General features: G+C 37.1%; 1 protein-coding gene across 1 annotated transcript in view; it reads left to right on the top strand.

The window, feature by feature from the left end:
- The window catches only part of sls (sallimus), a 177,595-nt gene that overhangs the window by 75,773 nt on the left and 83,451 nt on the right, over positions 1-18,371 (top strand). Inside the window, 9 exon segments of the mRNA XM_067101056.1 lie at positions 43-214; positions 651-837; positions 2,267-2,475; positions 2,725-2,846; positions 6,365-6,449; positions 6,634-7,513; positions 7,646-7,803; positions 8,130-8,324; positions 13,794-13,923. Coding sequence (XP_066957157.1) covers positions 43-214; positions 651-837; positions 2,267-2,475; positions 2,725-2,846; positions 6,365-6,449; positions 6,634-7,513; positions 7,646-7,803; positions 8,130-8,324; positions 13,794-13,923 — 2,138 coding nt within the window.

The raw sequence follows: 18,371 nt of genomic DNA, 5'->3' as shown, positions 1-18,371 counted from the left end.
TTACAGAAACAAGTTCTTAAAATGCTCTTCTTTTTCTTCCAGGGCACCAGAAGCTGCCACTGAAGAGGAAAAGCCTCGAGTGAAGCCAGAAGTATTGAAGAAGCCAGAGAGCTTAGTCGTACAAGAAGGAGACTGGGCTCGCTTCAGTATCCGTGTATCAGGTCATCCTAAGCCAAGAGTCATGTGGATGGTGAATGGCAGCACAGCCATGAGCGTAAGTTTTTTTTTTTATAACAAAAAATCAGTTTAATTTTGTAATTATTCAAAATAAAAGAAAAGCTTACGAATTCTTTTAAGATAGCAAAACTCCATGACAGTTATGTTTGAGTTTATTGTCATTTGATGTTTGTCGTGCATTTTTAAAGCAATGCCTGTTGAGTTTCCATTTGTGTTGAATTGGAATCTACATAACTGATTTACTTTATATAATTTTATTAAGTTAAATAACAGAAGGATGTTGTTCAGTTTATGAGATTATTCCATAAGTCTCTTATCAGTGTACAGGAAAAGTTTATCTTAATCCTTTGGAAAAAAGAAAATTCTTCACTAACTGAAATTAAACTAGTTATCTTAAAACATAATTAACTTTTAAGCAAACTTTTCTTGTGGCAGTGCTGAATACTAACATATTTCTTATCTTTTTAATGTAGGGTGCCCGTTTCAAGATCTGGTATGATGGTATGTTCCACTTAGACATTCCCAAGACTCGTCAGTACGACAATGGTAAGGTTGAAGTCATCTGCAAGAACTCTCTTGGTGAAGCTTATGCAAGCTGTGACCTCACAGTGAAGCCTAGGCAAGATGATTATCGTGCAGTCCTCAAGAGCTCTCCTAAACGTAAGTTGCATTCCTTGCTTGAAGCTCTTGATCTTAATTCTCCGGTCTTGCGGTTAACAGTCCCATATACAAGTATTGCATAGCCATTTGTGATCTTGTATAATGGGTCACTTGTTAGAGTCAAGATCTTGGGACATTCCACTCATGCTCTTCTATCGCTTCTAGGTAAAAACTGCTGCTTGTACATCTAGTAATACCTTTCTCTTTCAGGATTTATAGATATTTTTTACTAAGGACGTTTGGGTGCTGATACTGTAGCAGCGGAGGCCAACATTAATCTTATGCTTCTTAAGCTCTCTCTTCATTAGAATCTATACAAAATATTCATGTGATGAGACATGATTAGCACCTCCTCTGAATCCTGATTCTAGTGGTTCCCGTTAGCAAAAGCTAAGGGTACTTGATAATGTCAAGAGAAACTGAGTTCCCAAATCACTTATACTTGATTTGACGGGAAATTCAGATGGGGACAATTATGCTGTCACAAAATCTGCTGTACATTTGCTCTAACAACATTTTAAGCTACACTCACCTTTGTGTATGATGAAAACGCATCAAGAAAAATACACCAGAAATGTATTTTTATGCAGATTTATCACCTGAAACTAACAATCATTGCCCTCAAACACATTCCTCCTCCCCTTTTTATTTCTTCATTTATTCTTCAATGTTATTATTTGGTAAGTCTGCTAAAGGTAAGGGTTTACAGGGTATGTTCTTTAGTTCAAAACGCTTGTGTTCTCCATAGCTTTGTTTGATTTAGTTCTACCCACATCCTTCCCTCAACCTCTTACATTTTATCTAACTAGTTGATACATTTACTAAATGGGCCCACGATGATAACTCACAAAGGCCTTGCTACTTGCCCCTGGTTTTTCTAATACTCTATTCTGATATTGTGTACGTTTTATGTGTATGCTATTCTTCTGACTTCATGTTTGTCTCCATTGCATGTTGTTCATATATAAACTGTACATGCCAGTGTAATATCAGATTGCATATATATAAATATGAAGTTCGTTCTCTTCATCCATTCACATTGTAAACAGCTCCAGTATATATAATGTTTTCTTCAGTACATCAGCTCTTGTAATAAATGTACAGTCACACCTTATATATATAGATATATAAATATTCATGATGACACATGTGCTCTTACCTTATGTAACTGAAGTATTGTCACCTTTTGCAATACCTGTGTGCTGCATCTATCACCTTTAGATTTAAAAAGTAGAAAATCTTTCCCTTAGAGTTCCTCCAGTCACTCCGTTAGATTGCACCAGACATCCCTGGTCGTTATACCCTGTCTGATCAACCCCCCTTTTTAGTATCTTGTGTCCTGTTAGCCAGAAATCGGTGGTGGTAAGGCGCATGCACCCTACCGTGCTGGCGGGAGGGTTGGGCATTAACTTTTTTGGTATCTCTGTAGCCTGGTATGACTATGACCTCAAGAGTTACCAGAGAGAGAGGCAGGAATCAGAACTGGACAGAGCCTTTGAGGAGAGGATTGACAGTGAATACTCAATCCTCCATGAATCTAAGTTTGGTGAATACATGGCCAGGCCAATTGATAAGACTGAAGAGACAGAATGGCAGAAATTGGCCCGAAGCAAAAATGCTGGCGAAAAGATTAAGGAGGTAAGTCTTCATTCTGCTTGTTTTGATTACCACCAAAAGCTTACAGACTGATATGATCTGGCTTTAATACAACAGAAGAAGTGTCTATCATGTGGTAAACGTTATTTGTTTTCTATTTAGGTCGTTACTTTTTATCCATGGCGAGCAGTTATAATGTTTTGGAAATTACCTTTATGGAATTCTTTAGAAGACTCATCCAAGGGAACACCCAGAATATTGATGCATAAATGTTCATTCATTTCCCATCAGCTTGAGAACACACAGAGGATTAAGGGTCGTCATAAGGAAGGACATATGTTTGCATCTCCAGTCGAGCAAGCTAGCAGACATTCACTCGCCAAGGGAATGGCATCTCGCTATGAAGAATCTCTGTAAGTGTCATTGTCTGATTTACTTTTATTATGCTTTAGTACTGTAGTTCTCTTACTTTCTACGAGCTAGTAATTTCTTAATATGGAGTTTTCAGTTAAATATCTAAGGCTTTTGCTCTGAAATTTCTTATGATTGGTTTACACAGCTGTATTTTGACGGTTATTTATTCACTCAAGAATGACAAGTTATTTTGAGAGTGGAATTTCACATTCCGTAAAAAGCAGTAGTCCCACATTATATAGTAGATCCTCGTACAGTTACACTACATTACAGTAAATTCTTAGAATTGGCTGCAGCTATTCCTAAGAAACAAAATAAAGCAATATCTAAAAATTTCAGTTTTGGAAGAATCTAATCTCGTGTGAAATTCAGACTTTGTTGGGCAGCTATATTCATTTTCAGTTATACATACTGTACCAAAAAAAATGATTTTGTATCTGATGATACATAAAAGATAATGGATATTATAGTGATACCTAAAATCTCAGAACAGTAAAGTATTCTAAGAACTGTATCACAGGAACTTGCGGACATAAAAACAATTTAATCTGTGTAGAAGTCTAGCTCATTCTTTCTACATTTTCTTTTAGATAATTTCACTTACTCGCTCACTAATGCACAGTCATATTAACATTTAAGATTATAGTTTCACGCACATAGAAACACTGTACAAAAACAGGAATAGTCGGTGGACAGTTTGTCAACCAATACCATATTATGTGATGCACAATATGAGAATATCAGTTAAAGTAAATTTAGGAAATTTTCTCATACATTTTTCAAATCGTTTTCTGGTCGCGGACTTCCATGGCAAATTCGAATGAATACAAGCCTTTTTAAACCAAGAAAAACTCTGCTCATGGTAATAATCAAGTTTGGGAACATCTCAAAGTGTCAACAATTCCTGTGTCAAGAAATTCTTTTGTCTTGTAACACCTTCAGTGCTCTATATTATAATGTTAGCATTCTAGTTAAAAAGGAGAAAGTAATATGATTGTTAGGTTACATATCTTCAAATACAACTAATTTTTTTTTTTTAATTTATACAAGAAGGGAGGTGCTGTTCTGACCAAACACCTTGACACATAAGTGTATATGAAACATTTTTCAGACTCCAGTTATGCATGATTTTGAAGTTCCATGTGAAATCAGCATTTCTTAATGATATTTTACTTTTGCACTCATCTAAAGTATAAGTGGACAGTGACTACATAATTACTATTCTCCTTGACATGTTTTTATGCAGTACCTTCATTAATTCAGAATTCACAAAGCACAGTTGTTTATAGAATTCAGTAGAAATCCACTTGGCGAAGTGCATTTAAACAGTATAACCTGGTAATATTCATGTAAGACATTTTTCCAAGACCTGGCACTGAGTTTTTTGCAAAGTTTGAGCACCCTTGACATGGCACCAAGACTAGAGGATTTCCTGAAATTTTACACCTGCAGTCCCTTTGACTACTGCGAGACTAAGGATTCCGTGAAATGTGACGATGAGGGAGAACTGTACCATATTCATGAGACAATTTTCGAATACCTTACGAATGAACCGACAGTCACTCTAGACTTTTGCTTGAGATGTTTGCCAAGTTAGGGACTCATTGACTCCGCAGCAAGACTAGAGAAACCTGTGAAATCTGACTATGAAGAACCAACTGACTTTCACTGAGGAAGGCGTTTCTTCTAGGATTTCTCCTGATCGGCAACCCTAAACACCTAATCATTTATGAGATCAGATGAGTATGTTTTTAAAGGATTCATTAAAATTTTGAAGGAGTTTCTAAATATGAGATGAAGAGAAGGAAGGAACTGAATATCGTGCACAAAATACTTCATTCATTCAGAGTTTTGTAATGGCAGACAAGCTGCAATGTCCTATTATTTTCCCAGCCTCACTTTTATAGAACTTATGCCAAACAGAAGTAAACATTTGAGCCTATCAAGGAAGGCTTTGAAGTTAACGTGAGAGAATTATTGACTTGAAATAATGAGTTGTTGATTTACAAGAGGGTCATTTAATGAGATGAAAGTTGACTTAAGGGTGTTGTCTGTTGACTCAGAAGAGAGGATTATTTACCTAGCTTAGAGGGATATTGGCCTAGAAGAGTTGGTTGCTGATCAGGTGGCCTCCTAGAACCGTGTCATGATAGGAACTAACGGTCGTTTTGACTCTCGACAGAAGAAAAAAAGAATCTCATTCATCGAAGGCGGCGCATCTGGTTGTAAGGCCGCAGAAGAAATTAATGTAGCAGAGCTCTCCAGTGTGAGCTTCTGGTTCCAACTTTTATGTCTTCATGTTTATTTTTGTTTTAATTTCTCTTATTTTATTAGCATATTTGTTCGATGGTTCTTATTACTTTGATTGAATTGAAACTTTTATTTCATTTGGGTTGATTATATGATTTTCTTTGTATTATTTACGGCGGTATTTACGAGCATTTATAAATGAGGTTAAAACAAGCAATTAAATGTTTTCTCTCCACTTGAATGTCAGTATTTACAATTATATGCTCTTTTGATTGTCCTTTTATCAGACATCATTAGGATTCTGTTTTTATGCACTTAAGATATGCAAGTCTACACAACACTTTGAACCACTTCCTGCTCGTGAATATTGTGCTTATGTCAGTTTTTGTTTATTTGTTCTTACCGAAAATTCACAGGACCCACGTTGAAGGATTTCTTTACAGAACCCAGTATATCACTCCCATTTTCCGTATATGTTCCAAGTTTCCCTAAGAGTAGTTTGGTTACCCTTCTACACTAAACAGAAAAGATTTTGATCAACATGTTACATTTATTTGGTATTGGTTGATTTAACACAGTGTTGTCTCTGATTGTATGACTTTTTTTCCTTCATTAAGACTAGAGGTGAAACTCATGGCATTAATGATATTTTATTGCAGCTCATTGTGTTTTTATTATGTTAGACTTGCTTGCATGCATTTTCGTTCTTTTAAGTTGCTCATACGAATCCTGTAGAAATAGTTGTAGTAGTAGTAGTAGTAATGTTAGCAAACATTTATCGAGCTCTTAGGATTTGTAGTTGATCTTCAACTCAGTATGGTGACAAAAGAAACTCTTATCCACTAACATCATCAGTTTAGTACTAAAATGTAAAATGCACAACTATAAAACGTAACTGATCAAAGTTACAGTGTAATTTCCATAAATGTCAAAAATTTTAGCATTTGAAGCCCTTTGAATGAACTTAAGTTTAATCACAGAAACAATATCATACTCTTTATACAGCTATACAGGTCAGTAGACATTATCCTTTAGTAGTAGGCACAAAATACAAAGAATTATCTGTTAAAGGACTACTGGCATATTTCATTTACAGAAATTTGCTCAGTTTAAACCCCCGATTTAGTAAGTTTTTATTAGGAAACTGTCACGGTAATGAAATATTCTTTCACAATTTTCCCTGAAATTAGATGAGAATTTAGCTGGATTTGTTTGTCAGTTGTCATGTTTTGGGCTGTGTTGTTACCCACTCTCTTTTTATATAAAGGGAATCCAAGGATGTCCAACAGGACGATTCCACTATGTATCACAGGGAGCCCGAACCTTCAGAATCCACCGTCCATGGCAAAGAAGTAAGTCTCATATCTATGTAGTGAAATAAATAATTATAGCAATTTCAGCTTCGGTATTTTGATATTAATGTATCCCCTGCCTTTAAAATAAATGTGTTTATCACTGTGTGTCTTATATTTCCTGCAAAAGTTTGTTTTAGTTTTCTAAACATGAGTACCAACCATTTTTTCTTACTCCTTTCAGATTCACACATCAACCCAAAAACAGACCCAAAAGGAAATCCAGGGTGATCTTGAAATCACTCGGAAGATCACGGCAACCGAGACCACTGAAATGGAGCACAAAGGCAAGACAACTGAGCGCGTCGTTCAAGGCCTACCTCAGAAGCCTGCCAAGCCTCCATTCTTCACCAAGAAGATCCAGCCCTGCAGAGCTTTTGAAAGGGAAGGCGCCCGTTTTGATGTTGAGTTTGATGGCGACCCTAATCCTACCATCCAATGGTATCGTGAAGACTTCCCTATCACAAGCTCTCCTGATTTCCAAATCCATACCTTTGGCGATCGTAGCATCCTAATCATTCGCGAAGTGTTCATGGAAGACTCTGGCGTGTTTGCTTGTGTCGCTGAAAACAGGGGAGGACGGGCCAAGTGCTCAGCAAATCTGGTGGTTGAAGAGAAGAAACAAACACGCGCTGGTGTTATCCCACCAAGTTTCACACAGACAATCCAAGACACACATGCCACACCTGGCAACTTAGTGAGACTTGATTCCAAAATCCATGGTACCCAGCCCATCGACACCTACTGGTTAAAGAATGGCCGAAAGTTGACACAGGACTCACATCATAAGATGGTCAGAGAAGACGATAACTACACTCTTCTGATCATCGAGGCTGTGCCGGAGGACAGTGCCTCTTACGAGTGTGTGGCCATCAACAAGGCAGGTGAAGCAAGATGCCAAGCAACTGTAGAGGTCGTAGGACCTCGTCCACCCAAGACCCCGCAACACCCAAAAACACCTGTTGGTGCCCCACAACCACCACAGATTCAGCAGAAACTCAAGTCATTGAGCGTCCAAGAAGGACAAGGCGCTGTGTTCGAGTGCATCATTTCAGCGTCTCCGAGTGAGTAATTACAATCAGTTTGTACTTTTTATCTTGTTTTTGTTTATGTAATTTAGACTGAAATTTTTCTCTAGAAAAGATTACCTTGATATTTGCAAGATTTCTAATGCCTTTTCTTTTATCTTTGCTCAGGACCAACAATACAATGGTACAAGGGCAAACAGCTCATCAAGCAAAGCAAATATTTCTCAATGACTTCTGATGAAGACCATTATGCCCTGAAAATTTCTCAGGCTTTCCCTGAGGATGAAGGCACTTACTACTGCATTGCAACCAATAATTCTGGCAAGGTGAGAAAAATTTAATGATTATTGGATTTCTTGTGTCGTCCTGTGTAATTAAACATTCAATTATGTATATACATATATATACTATATATAATATATGTATATATGTATGTGTGTTTACTCGTATAATGTAAACAATAACTAAAACAGCAAAATCAATGTCAAATTAATTAAAAATATTGGTTTTTATCTACCCTTTGTCTGGATATAATCCTGGAACCTTTGGATGAAATACATATATAAAAGGTTCGACAGAATAATTTTACCTCGAATTAGAATACCAATTTTTAGCCTTGCCATTAATAGTTCTTCCTTCCTTGCAATTCCAGTGCACTCTTGAAGCTAAACTGCAGGTGGTCCAACCCCAACATGTTGAAGAACCACCCACGGTAGCGACCCTCGAACCTGTGACCGTCGAGGAGGGTGAAGGCGTGCGTTTCAACACCGTCGTTACTGGGTCACCCGCTCCGACAGTCCAGTGGTACAGAGAGGGCGCTCTCATCCCTCACTCAAGAGATTTCGAAGTAAGTACCGTCGAAGTAGATCAGAGGTGTTCTCAAGTATTCTGTTCTGCCCGCGTTATTGCCATGAACTCCGGTTTTGGAGCTTAATTGTCATATTCAAAATGCGAAATTATCCTCAGTAGCAAATTAGGGGAAAGTTGTTTCAAATTGAGCTCTAGCTCAGAATTGGAATCATGAAGCAAAACTGTAAATTACCCTCAAGAACAAAGTGTTGAACTCCATGCCAAATTTATATTTATGTCTGAAGCTAAGTTTAAGTTATCATCTTCAGAAGCAAGTGAAAGAATATTGCAAAATTGCTTTGTGTGAAGAGGTTCGTAACGCGGGCACTTCAGAATACTGAGAATAAGAAGTTTAGATTTCTTGGCGATATCTTATTAAATTTTAAGAAACCTTTATTTAGAAAGTAACTTGAAAAGCATGTGACAATGTTCTCTCTTTCTTTCGTCGGGCATTACAATTGGGCACGCACAAGCATGAAATGATTTTTTTTTTTTTTTTTGTTAAGGGAAGAACCATTTCCGTTTCACGTTAGAAACTTTGCTGGAAAAGTAGGCGCTCAAGAATTATGACCGAATATGTATACAGCTTTCTTAGTAATGCCAAAAAGATTTAAATAACTTCCTCTGTTTATATATATATACATATATATATATATATATATATATATATATATATATATATATATATATATATATATATATATATATATATATATATATATACATTTATATACGTATGTGTGTATATTTATATGTGTGTGTGTGTGTGTAAAATGAACGCTTCATATTTAGTTACCAGGCCCCCAGCCCCCTCCGCCGAAAAGCTCCGATCGTTATCACAAATAGTTTTTTTAATTGCATATGTCAGCATAGCATGTATTGCACACTCATATAAATCATCTTAAATGATCTCTTGCTACACGACTCATTACACCTGCGTAGTCAAATATGACGTCATTGAAGTGCGTTCTACAGCCCAACGCCATAGTTGGATCCTTGTATATAATTAACTGAGGATAATCTGAATTACGCCTTATTGCAGCCGATGACCACGTAGGGAAACACGTAGTTGGCCCCGTCACTAGGTGTCATTGTTATCGGGTTATGCAACGAAATGCAACATCTGGCTGCTAGCCAGTGGGTGTTTTGGTCTTCCCGCTTTTTAATAGAATAGCGACGTATGCAGTTATACCTTGAATACAGTAAATACCAAATATATATACAGTATATATATATATATATATATATATATATATATATATATATATATATATCAGTATATATATATATATATATATATATATATACTGTATATATATATATATATATATATATATATATATATATATATATATATATATATATATATATATATAATTGTGTGTATATGTATGTATATATATCTATATCTGTATATATATATATATATATATATATATATATATATATATATATATGCACACATTTTATACATACATACATATATACATTACATAATCATGCTTTGACCACCGTCACTACATTATTCAAAGGGAAATTTATAGCAAGCTCACAAAGAGCAGTATAAATTAATTACAAGGCAGCATTGTGAGAGAATTTTAGGAAAATGGTTCAGAAATCAAGTACTTGACAAAGGGGACGTGAGCGACTGAAAAATAAATACGAAGGAAGTTTCTAAAGACATACACTGCTTGGCATTGTTTTCGGTCACGAGAATATCAGAGCCAGATGTACAACACGACATTTGTTGTAATGTTAAAATATTCTTATTTCTCACTGGTCCTTTACTGTTGCCAAGTAGGTCTGGTTCATTTTCTTTTCTCCCAAAGAGCATCTTTGTGAATTCTTTTTGTTTTTGTCTAACAGTTTTTCCTGTATTTTTTCCGGTCTAAATACTCTATATGTCTTCCTTAATTTAAAATATTTTTTAAAATTAGATTTGTCTTTCATAGCATTGCACTGAATTCTGCTCGGTTATCTATTGTTTTTAATTCTACCTTTATCAGTTCCCTATCTGCTCGCTCATCGTGTCTTGTAAATCGTATATCTTAACACCTCTGTATTTCTTTCAAGACCTCCGCGCTCCTTTCTCCGCATTCTCTGGCATCACGAAAACGAAATAAATATCTGGTTCTATTCCTTGACACTTTGAGTTCCTCAGGTGATATTTACCGCTCCGGAAATTAAATTTTTCGTTCCCATCCTGTAAATCAGGGATACAGCTTTCTCTGTACAAATACGTATGCAAGCACTCACAGGAAAACGTCAGGCAAACAGTAGCCGAATTCAGAAACGTAGAACATATCAGATTTCTTTTAAGAGGTTCGGTCGTTTAGTTAATACAGAAGAGATTGGGGAATGCTAGAGTTTGGAAGCTAACGAAATAGATCCACTTAAGTTTATCATACTCAAGCACTTGCTTATTCGGTACGCTTGTTCTAACAGAACAAGATTGTTATTGTTTACTCGTACTTTATCGTGTGTATTTTGTGTATGCTTCTACTGCGGTTGTTGTTGTTTCAAGCAGATATGTAAATCTTTCGTCATAAATTTCAAATCAAAATGATCAACAATGTCATCATTAAAAATGCCTAACTTATTTCGCTCAAATTCAGCTCAAGTTTACATCAGGAAAATAGTTGAGAAACGACAGTTAATGAGAGTACCGCCCTCCGCGTCGCCAGGGCTTCCTTGTTTTATTTCTATCCTTCAGATGTATCCTAAGATTACCGACTCCTCTCCTGTAGCTTGGCTTTGATACAGCACCTGGGAAATCCAAGACTTCCCCATCACCACAACCCCCTCTTTTTTTTTGGTTCGTTTCAGAACAGGACACAGGAGATCATAGTGGTACTATTACTGGGGCATGTAGTATTAGTGACAATGCCATCGTTGTTTTTGTGAGCTGTTTTCAAGCACGCATACTTTTTTTTTCTTCTGAAAGTATGTGTCTTGTGAAGGCTGCTAGTCTTAACCTTTGGGGCATTTTGTCAAGCAGAATTTTGTTTGCTTTAATGACAAACATTCATTGTGTAATGTTTGTAGCTTAATCATTCGATATTTTCAAGTCTTCAGCAGTAAAGAAGTAAAGATAGAAATCACCAACGCAACGCTATAACATAAACCCAAACAAGTTTTTTCTGTAACGTTGAATTCGCCGAGTCGTATGAAAGGAGCCACAAGTGTGAGACCTACAGATGTTAATCATCTCACAAGTGTGAGGCATGCACATGCTATTCACCGCTTCACGTCAGTATAGCCCAAAATGACTGGTACCAAGTAACACTTGTGTTATACCAACATGACAGCTCGAATGGAACTCTTGCCACGTCGACTGGTTAAAGACGCACTTTTGCTTATGCCACAAGAAAAGTTTTGAATCTCCTTATTGCCGAAAATACAATGAAAAATATACTAGCAACGATTGACAAATAAATTCTCAGAAAAATAAATAAACATAAATCCAAGAGAATGAATTCTGTATTAGAAATGGCTTAATAAATGTAAAGTTTAAAAAAGCAAAAATAGTAAAAGGTTAAATTGTAATTTTGATCATTTTTCCAGTTCAGTATTCTAACAAAAATAAAAAGTTAAAGGATTTTTATAGCATATGAAATGTATATCTGCACTACTACTTTCCCGATTTGTGATTACAAATTGGCATAAGGTCGAATAATGGTCCTTTCCCGCCAACCCCCCTTTTTTTAGACAGTTTTAAATAATTTCTTCCTTTAGATACAGGAGCAGGGTCGATTGTGAGCCACTTTCGTTTGTGTCATTTATATTTTGACTTAAAACATAAGACTAAAACTCATGACTCACAAAGTGTTGTGTCCAAGAGAGAAGAGAAGTTAAAATCATAAGACTAAAACTCATGACTCACAAAGTGTTGTGTCCAAGAGAGAAGAGAAGTTAAGAACATAAGACTAAAACTCATGACTCACAAAGTGTTGTGTCCAAGAGAGAAGGGAAGTTAAAATGTATTCAGGTCAATATGCTTATGATAGCTCGCGATCTGTCACTGTCAAGAAGAAGATTAGTCACCTTTTGATTGTGTTTATTTTGAGCGCAGAATGCTGCACTCACTCTCCTGACGCATCCGTTCTATGCAGGGCGGAATAGTTGAAGTCCCTTTATCTGTCATTCTGTCGAGCTGTGATATATTAGAGCAATTACCTGAACACATTCTAAAGCAATATCACCCATTAACCTCTGAATAAAACAGTATAATGCAAATACAAACGCACACACAATTATAGATGTAATGGGAATAATTCAGATTGCTAGACAGTACCATAAGTCGATGAAATGCACCATATGATAACCTTACTCTAAATTGAGTTTCATTGCGTAAAAAATAACTGAATTATGTCTTACGAAAGAAAGATTGTAAGATGGTTTAACCAAGCCGGTGAAACAAAAAATAAAAAATCTCAGACCTCACTGGTGGCTGAACCAGACAGGGATTAAATGAAGGTAACGCAATAAGAGATCTGTTCCTCACAACAGAATTCAGAACTGACGAATAAAAACGACACCTAAGCTCTCTTACCAAAGAGGTGAATTTGCCGCATCCCGACCACTGTTTAGGCGGCCTTTCGAAATGAGACCGTATACAACCACAACAGCGAAACGCATTAAGTGCTTTTGAAATCAGATATCAGATTGTCGAGGGGCGTCGGACTGGTTTTGCTCTATACTGCTCATACACTGTAATACCATGTGATTCGACACCCCCATATATATGTCGTTTCTTTCGTGAACAGACGAAGGTGTTGCCCAAAACATGACGCGAGTAAACCCAAAGATTTTACGGCCGTTTGTTTGTACTTTTGCCTTATAGTTATTAAGCATATGAAAAGATAACCACATAAGTAAAAAAAATAAACAACATTAATTCTGTTGTTACCAGGAAAACGTCAGGTTTTATCTGCCAAATGTAAAAATAACAGATTTGTAACATCATAACTTGCTTCACAAGACTTTCAGCGATAAGCGACCGTGAGAGGAACGTGGCCAATTTGTTTTTGTTTTTTTTTTCTTAGAACTTATTCTGTTGCAATTGTTATCCTTTTTTAAGAAAGACGTATATCTTTGGAGGATTTTGTCGGGGTGCCCGTAAAGTTGGCAAAATTTTCAAGGTTGGAATGCCACTTCATTTTCGGTTAAGTTTTTTTTTTTTGTCTGATCTTGCTTAAGCCGTGTGCCCAGATTGAAAGGATTGAACTTCCAGTATATAGTTTTCTTTTTCTGTGGTCTTTTTTATCTTTGTAATTTTACGAACTTCATGAGATATTAATAACATTTTGATCGTCAAAAGTAAAGGCGCATCAGTAGATGGAAATACATTAAGTGGGAAAACAGAAATCTTCCACCAAGCGAAACTGATCTTAGGTTTTAGCTTTTCAGGATAAAGAGCGTGACGAAAAAACCCTCAATAGTAACACCCTTTTCTTCTTCTTTTCAGATGTTTATTGAAGGCAACACGGCGGTCTTGGACATCAAAGTCACATACCCGGAGGACACTGGAACCTTCACTTGCCGGGCCACAAACTCTGCTGGGCAAGCCGAGACCTCCACCATGCTAACCGTCCAAAGTAAGGATGAATAAGACAGTGTATATCCCTCCGCAAAAAAAATCCCCTTTTTTAAGCGACTTGTGTAAACGAATAGCCCCCACCCCCCAAGTATTCTGTCCTCCTTTGGCGTAGAGTGTACGGGGAACGACGGTGTACATATGTCTTCGTTTGCTTGAGTGGAAGACCCATTTGGGTGTCATGAAAGAACGCTGACGTAAATCTTGGACGTTAAACCACTGGTTTGGTTAACTAGTCATGTCCAAGAAGTCGCTTTCCAGCCTTTGCTGCCTTGGACTATTTATTGAAACCAGAAGTTAACGCTTTGAAAGATTTTGGATATTAAGAGGCTTTGAAAGCTGTTAGAAATTCAGAAGGTCTTCCACCAGGGCGAATATGTTCGAAATATGTATATTACATATGTATTTTTTTGAAGGTCATCAAAGCTGCTGGTGTTTTAGAGAGTCGATTCTCCCTTCCACACCGCAGTTTGTGACGTCATCCACAACGCTGCGCAGTGTCCATTTCCCCTCACACTGCGCAGCAATGTGCCCGCCCTCTTTCCCCAAACACCTTTTCCAAAGCAGGAAAAAAAAATCGATTTTTGCTAGCATCCCTTGGGCTCCTGACAAAGGAGAGTGAGTAGAAGAATGGGCTTGGAAAAATGCCCGTCAGTTTGCTTCACTATTACTTTATTTTGAGTAGCTTTATTTTTTTCGATGGTAATGCTTAAGGCAAAACGAAAATCAGTAACGACTTTATGTTAATAAAACAATGGGAGCTCTAAAGAATCCCATACTGTTCCTTTTTGGTGGAAAAATGAAGGAAAATGAATGTCATTCTTGGCGACTCATCGCTGCTGCTGCTACTTGATATGTTCCATCTTTTGCCAGAAGTGACCCGTGGCATTTTCTCTTCATTTTGAAAGACCAAATTGGAAGAGTGACTGATAAATCTTTTCTATTATGTGAAGACACTGAAGTGTAAACGAATAGCCTTTAAAAAGCCTCTAGAATAAAACTTGCTTGCTTTTATTTAAGAGATGAAGAACAGCAAACTTTTATGAACCAGTTGACCTGTTTCGTTGTAACCGGTTGGTGCTTCTGTTTCTAGAGATTCTGTTGTATTTTTATTTACCAAGTTTTATGATTATTGGTAGCCATTATATGCTTCTCTGGACTGTTTCATTGGACTTTTCATAACACTTCCTAGTCGATAGGCCGTTTTCATTATCATGACTTATTTTTGTATGCTTTTATGATTAAGTGCTCATAATTGTATTTCCTGTAGAAGTAAGGAAGGCCTTTCCATGTTTCTTTTGACGTTTTGTCTCGAAGCAGAGAACTGAAAGTCCAGCGAAGATTTTTATCTCTAGAGTAACTTGACTTTATTTACTCCATCTTATTTCTCCCTGAGGTAATGGGAATTTCATCTTTGTTGTATAGTTACGTAGAGGTGGAAAAAAGGGATGCATGATTCGCCCTTACCATGTTCTTATGTCTGTATTGTACTTTTTTCTTAAAACTCGTCTTGGCTAAACTTATTATCATATAATGTACAAAAAACTAGGAACACCTAAATAAAATTATCATTGATATTAAAGAGCCACTCTCCAATTTTACCTTTTGTTCTACTTAATGGAGTTTCATTTGAGGCAACTAAAATGAATCAAGTGAAAGACGGCTTTCAGATAAAATGAAGATAGTTCAGTTCATCTCTTCAGTTCAGACTGAAGTGAAATGCTTGGCGTCCTCTGGAGTCATTTTACTTGTCTCAGGTTTCTTTCCAAGTATTGTCTTTCATGAATTATCATTTTATTCTTTGGTGATGGTGTGTAATGGTCAAATGTTCTTTGGAAGAGGAAAAGAAAGAGAAAGATCTCTTGTGGAAAGTAGAGGGCCTTTTTCTTTTTGGAGGGCCTGTGTAATGAGGTGATGGTACTAATGGTGAAGGTAACACAATTCAGTAATGACTCTCTTTGGTAGTGATATATAACTGCTAATGGTTCTTGGTGTCTTAAAACAGCAAAGTAACAAGTTGAAGCAATTGAGAAAAAGAGAATGAGGTAATGATCGGCATAATGTTTAAAATAGCAAAAGGAGAGCAAATAAAGTGAGAGAAGTGTTTAACTTGAAGTTGTAAACTGTTTGAGTGGCGATCGAAATGTGCACTCATATAAATGCCATTGCAACCATGGTCCTTGGAAATGGTGTGAAGGGCAAATTCCATAGTGTAAAGGCACAAGAAGAAATGTTGAATATTATTTGCAAGTATTTTTGTAGAGTGTAAAAGCAAAGAAGCTCATATTTGCTTTTTAACGTTACACTGTCATGCAGTTTGCACACAACACTATATATGCCACACAGCTGGAAAAAAGTACTGAAACATTTGCATAATAAATTTTCAGTGGAAAGATATGCTGCGAATGAAGACAATAGAGATCCACGAAAAAATAAGCTTCTGTCAAAGTTAATTTTCTTTTCTAAAAGTTTTTACAACCAAGAATGATTTCCTACTCAAATTCGTTGTGTTGCGAGCTTGTTTTCCCTCAGTTAAAATCACAAAGTAGTAAGTTCATGTAAAAAGTAAGATGAATTGACTCAGTACCGTAACAGAAGAAAAAAATTATGTAATGTTCTCTGAGAGAAAAGCAAATGTCTCTAAAACTTTGGGCAATAAGTTCTGAAATACTACAATTCTTATTTCACGTTTTGGCACAAAGGAAACTGACCTCTTTGGAGAAGCGAGCTAAGGGTGGAGTTTTTTAGCAGAAGGGCTTGATATCGCGAGGCGGGGGAAGAACTAAGGAGCAAATAAATTTAGCTCAGAGCAAGTGGCGCGGTTGTGTTTCTTTGGGATGTTTACCACCACTGCGGAGTAGTACTAAGGGAATGTAACATCCCGCTATGAACGGCACCTTCTAATCTTTTGCTTTCATTGTTTTTTTTTATCGAAAGTTTCGATTAGAAACATATACATGAAGCGAAACAGTTCGATGGGATAGTAGAATTCAGCAATTGGCAAGATGAACACCAAATTCAGTCTCAGTTTCTTAGCTTTGTTTGTTAATTACTGTTACATATATCTGCTCCCACAACATAAAAAGGGGTTGGTTACTCGTACGTTATAAGTAACGAAAAACTGTTGATGAGGCAGTGAAGGGAAGGTAAGGCAATGGGCACTGACATACAGCGACGTTACGGTGACGTATACAGACCAGGTAAAAAGACATTTTGTGAAAACTAATAAATTTTCCCAGACCAGGGGGAGCACAACAGTGACAAATGCCCCTCGCAGTTATCTTGGAATGGGGAAAGGGGTAGGATATATACAGCCTCTGCGCCTTATGGCTTCAGGATAGGTAGGTAGGGCCTCCTCGGTAAAAAGATGCCATCGATGTGTCAACTGCCATAGAAACTCGATGAGAACGAGATAATGGCTAAAAGGTTTGGCGAACAGATGTCCATCCTTTTTCTTCTCGCGTTTTCTTTTCTTTCGCCAAACGCTTCACACATGAGTGCCACGATATAACGAGGATAAAGGAAACTGTCTAAATGAAGGAGAAAGAGAAAACAGAATGAAAGAGGGAAGAAAGAAGTCAATAGGCAGAGGGGGCATTTATGTAGCTGATACAATGGATAGCATACAAAAATAAAAGTGGGGCGGGGTGGGGAAGAGAGAGAGAGAGAGAGAGAGAGAGAGAGAGAGAGAGAGAGAGAGAGAAAGAGAACTTAAAAGAGATCTGCTGCCGAATCTGATAAGAACGGAGGTGAGGTTTTGAGGTTGGTAGGTACGCCGAAGAGAAATGGGGTGGTGGCTTGACTGAGGTTGCGTATAGGAGGTTAGTTTGTGGGGAATTGTGAGTCGGGGGAGGGGGGATGGGTGATGAGGACTCCAATGGCGCCACTCCTGTGCCTCTGTTATAGGGAGCTTGGTCGTGACGTTGGGTAGTGTTGGGGTGGGTGGTGGTTTTGGGGGAAGGGGGACGCCTAAAGGGTACCAGGGGAACTGTATTTAAAGTACCTACAATTATAGAATGAGGGACCAACCCGAAGAGGTTTGTTTGTACCTCGTTGCGGGAGGGTGCTTAAGCTTACGTGAGCTCTCGCGTTTACACATTTCAACTTGCGTAACTGTTGATGGCTCTTGTTGAAATATATTGTGGCTTTATGTAAGACTTGTCTCTTTACGGTTGTGCATTCAGTCGATGAAAGGGGATTTGTGTAAGAGGACGAAAAACAAGCAAATGTAAAGATAGTCAAAGGCATCGGTTCTTATTTAATTTTAATTTCTTCAGAGTATACAAAAGACTCTTATCCTATAACCTTAAACTAGTACTAAATTTTAAGATTAAAATTCTTACCAAAGTAGAAGTTATAATAAGTTCCTTCCTGCTACGTTCTCGTCCTTATTAACAAATTAAAGATATAACCGTATGATTGGGCCTGCGTTTATGGCACTGAGGGACA

The sequence above is a fragment of the Macrobrachium rosenbergii genome, chromosome 56 (assembly GCF_040412425.1).
Source record: "Macrobrachium rosenbergii isolate ZJJX-2024 chromosome 56, ASM4041242v1, whole genome shotgun sequence".
NCBI classification, from domain to species: Eukaryota; Metazoa; Arthropoda; class Malacostraca; order Decapoda; family Palaemonidae; genus Macrobrachium; species Macrobrachium rosenbergii.
The sequence above is the reverse complement of the archived record's forward strand: the minus strand, read 5'-3'. Positions and strand labels throughout refer to the sequence as shown.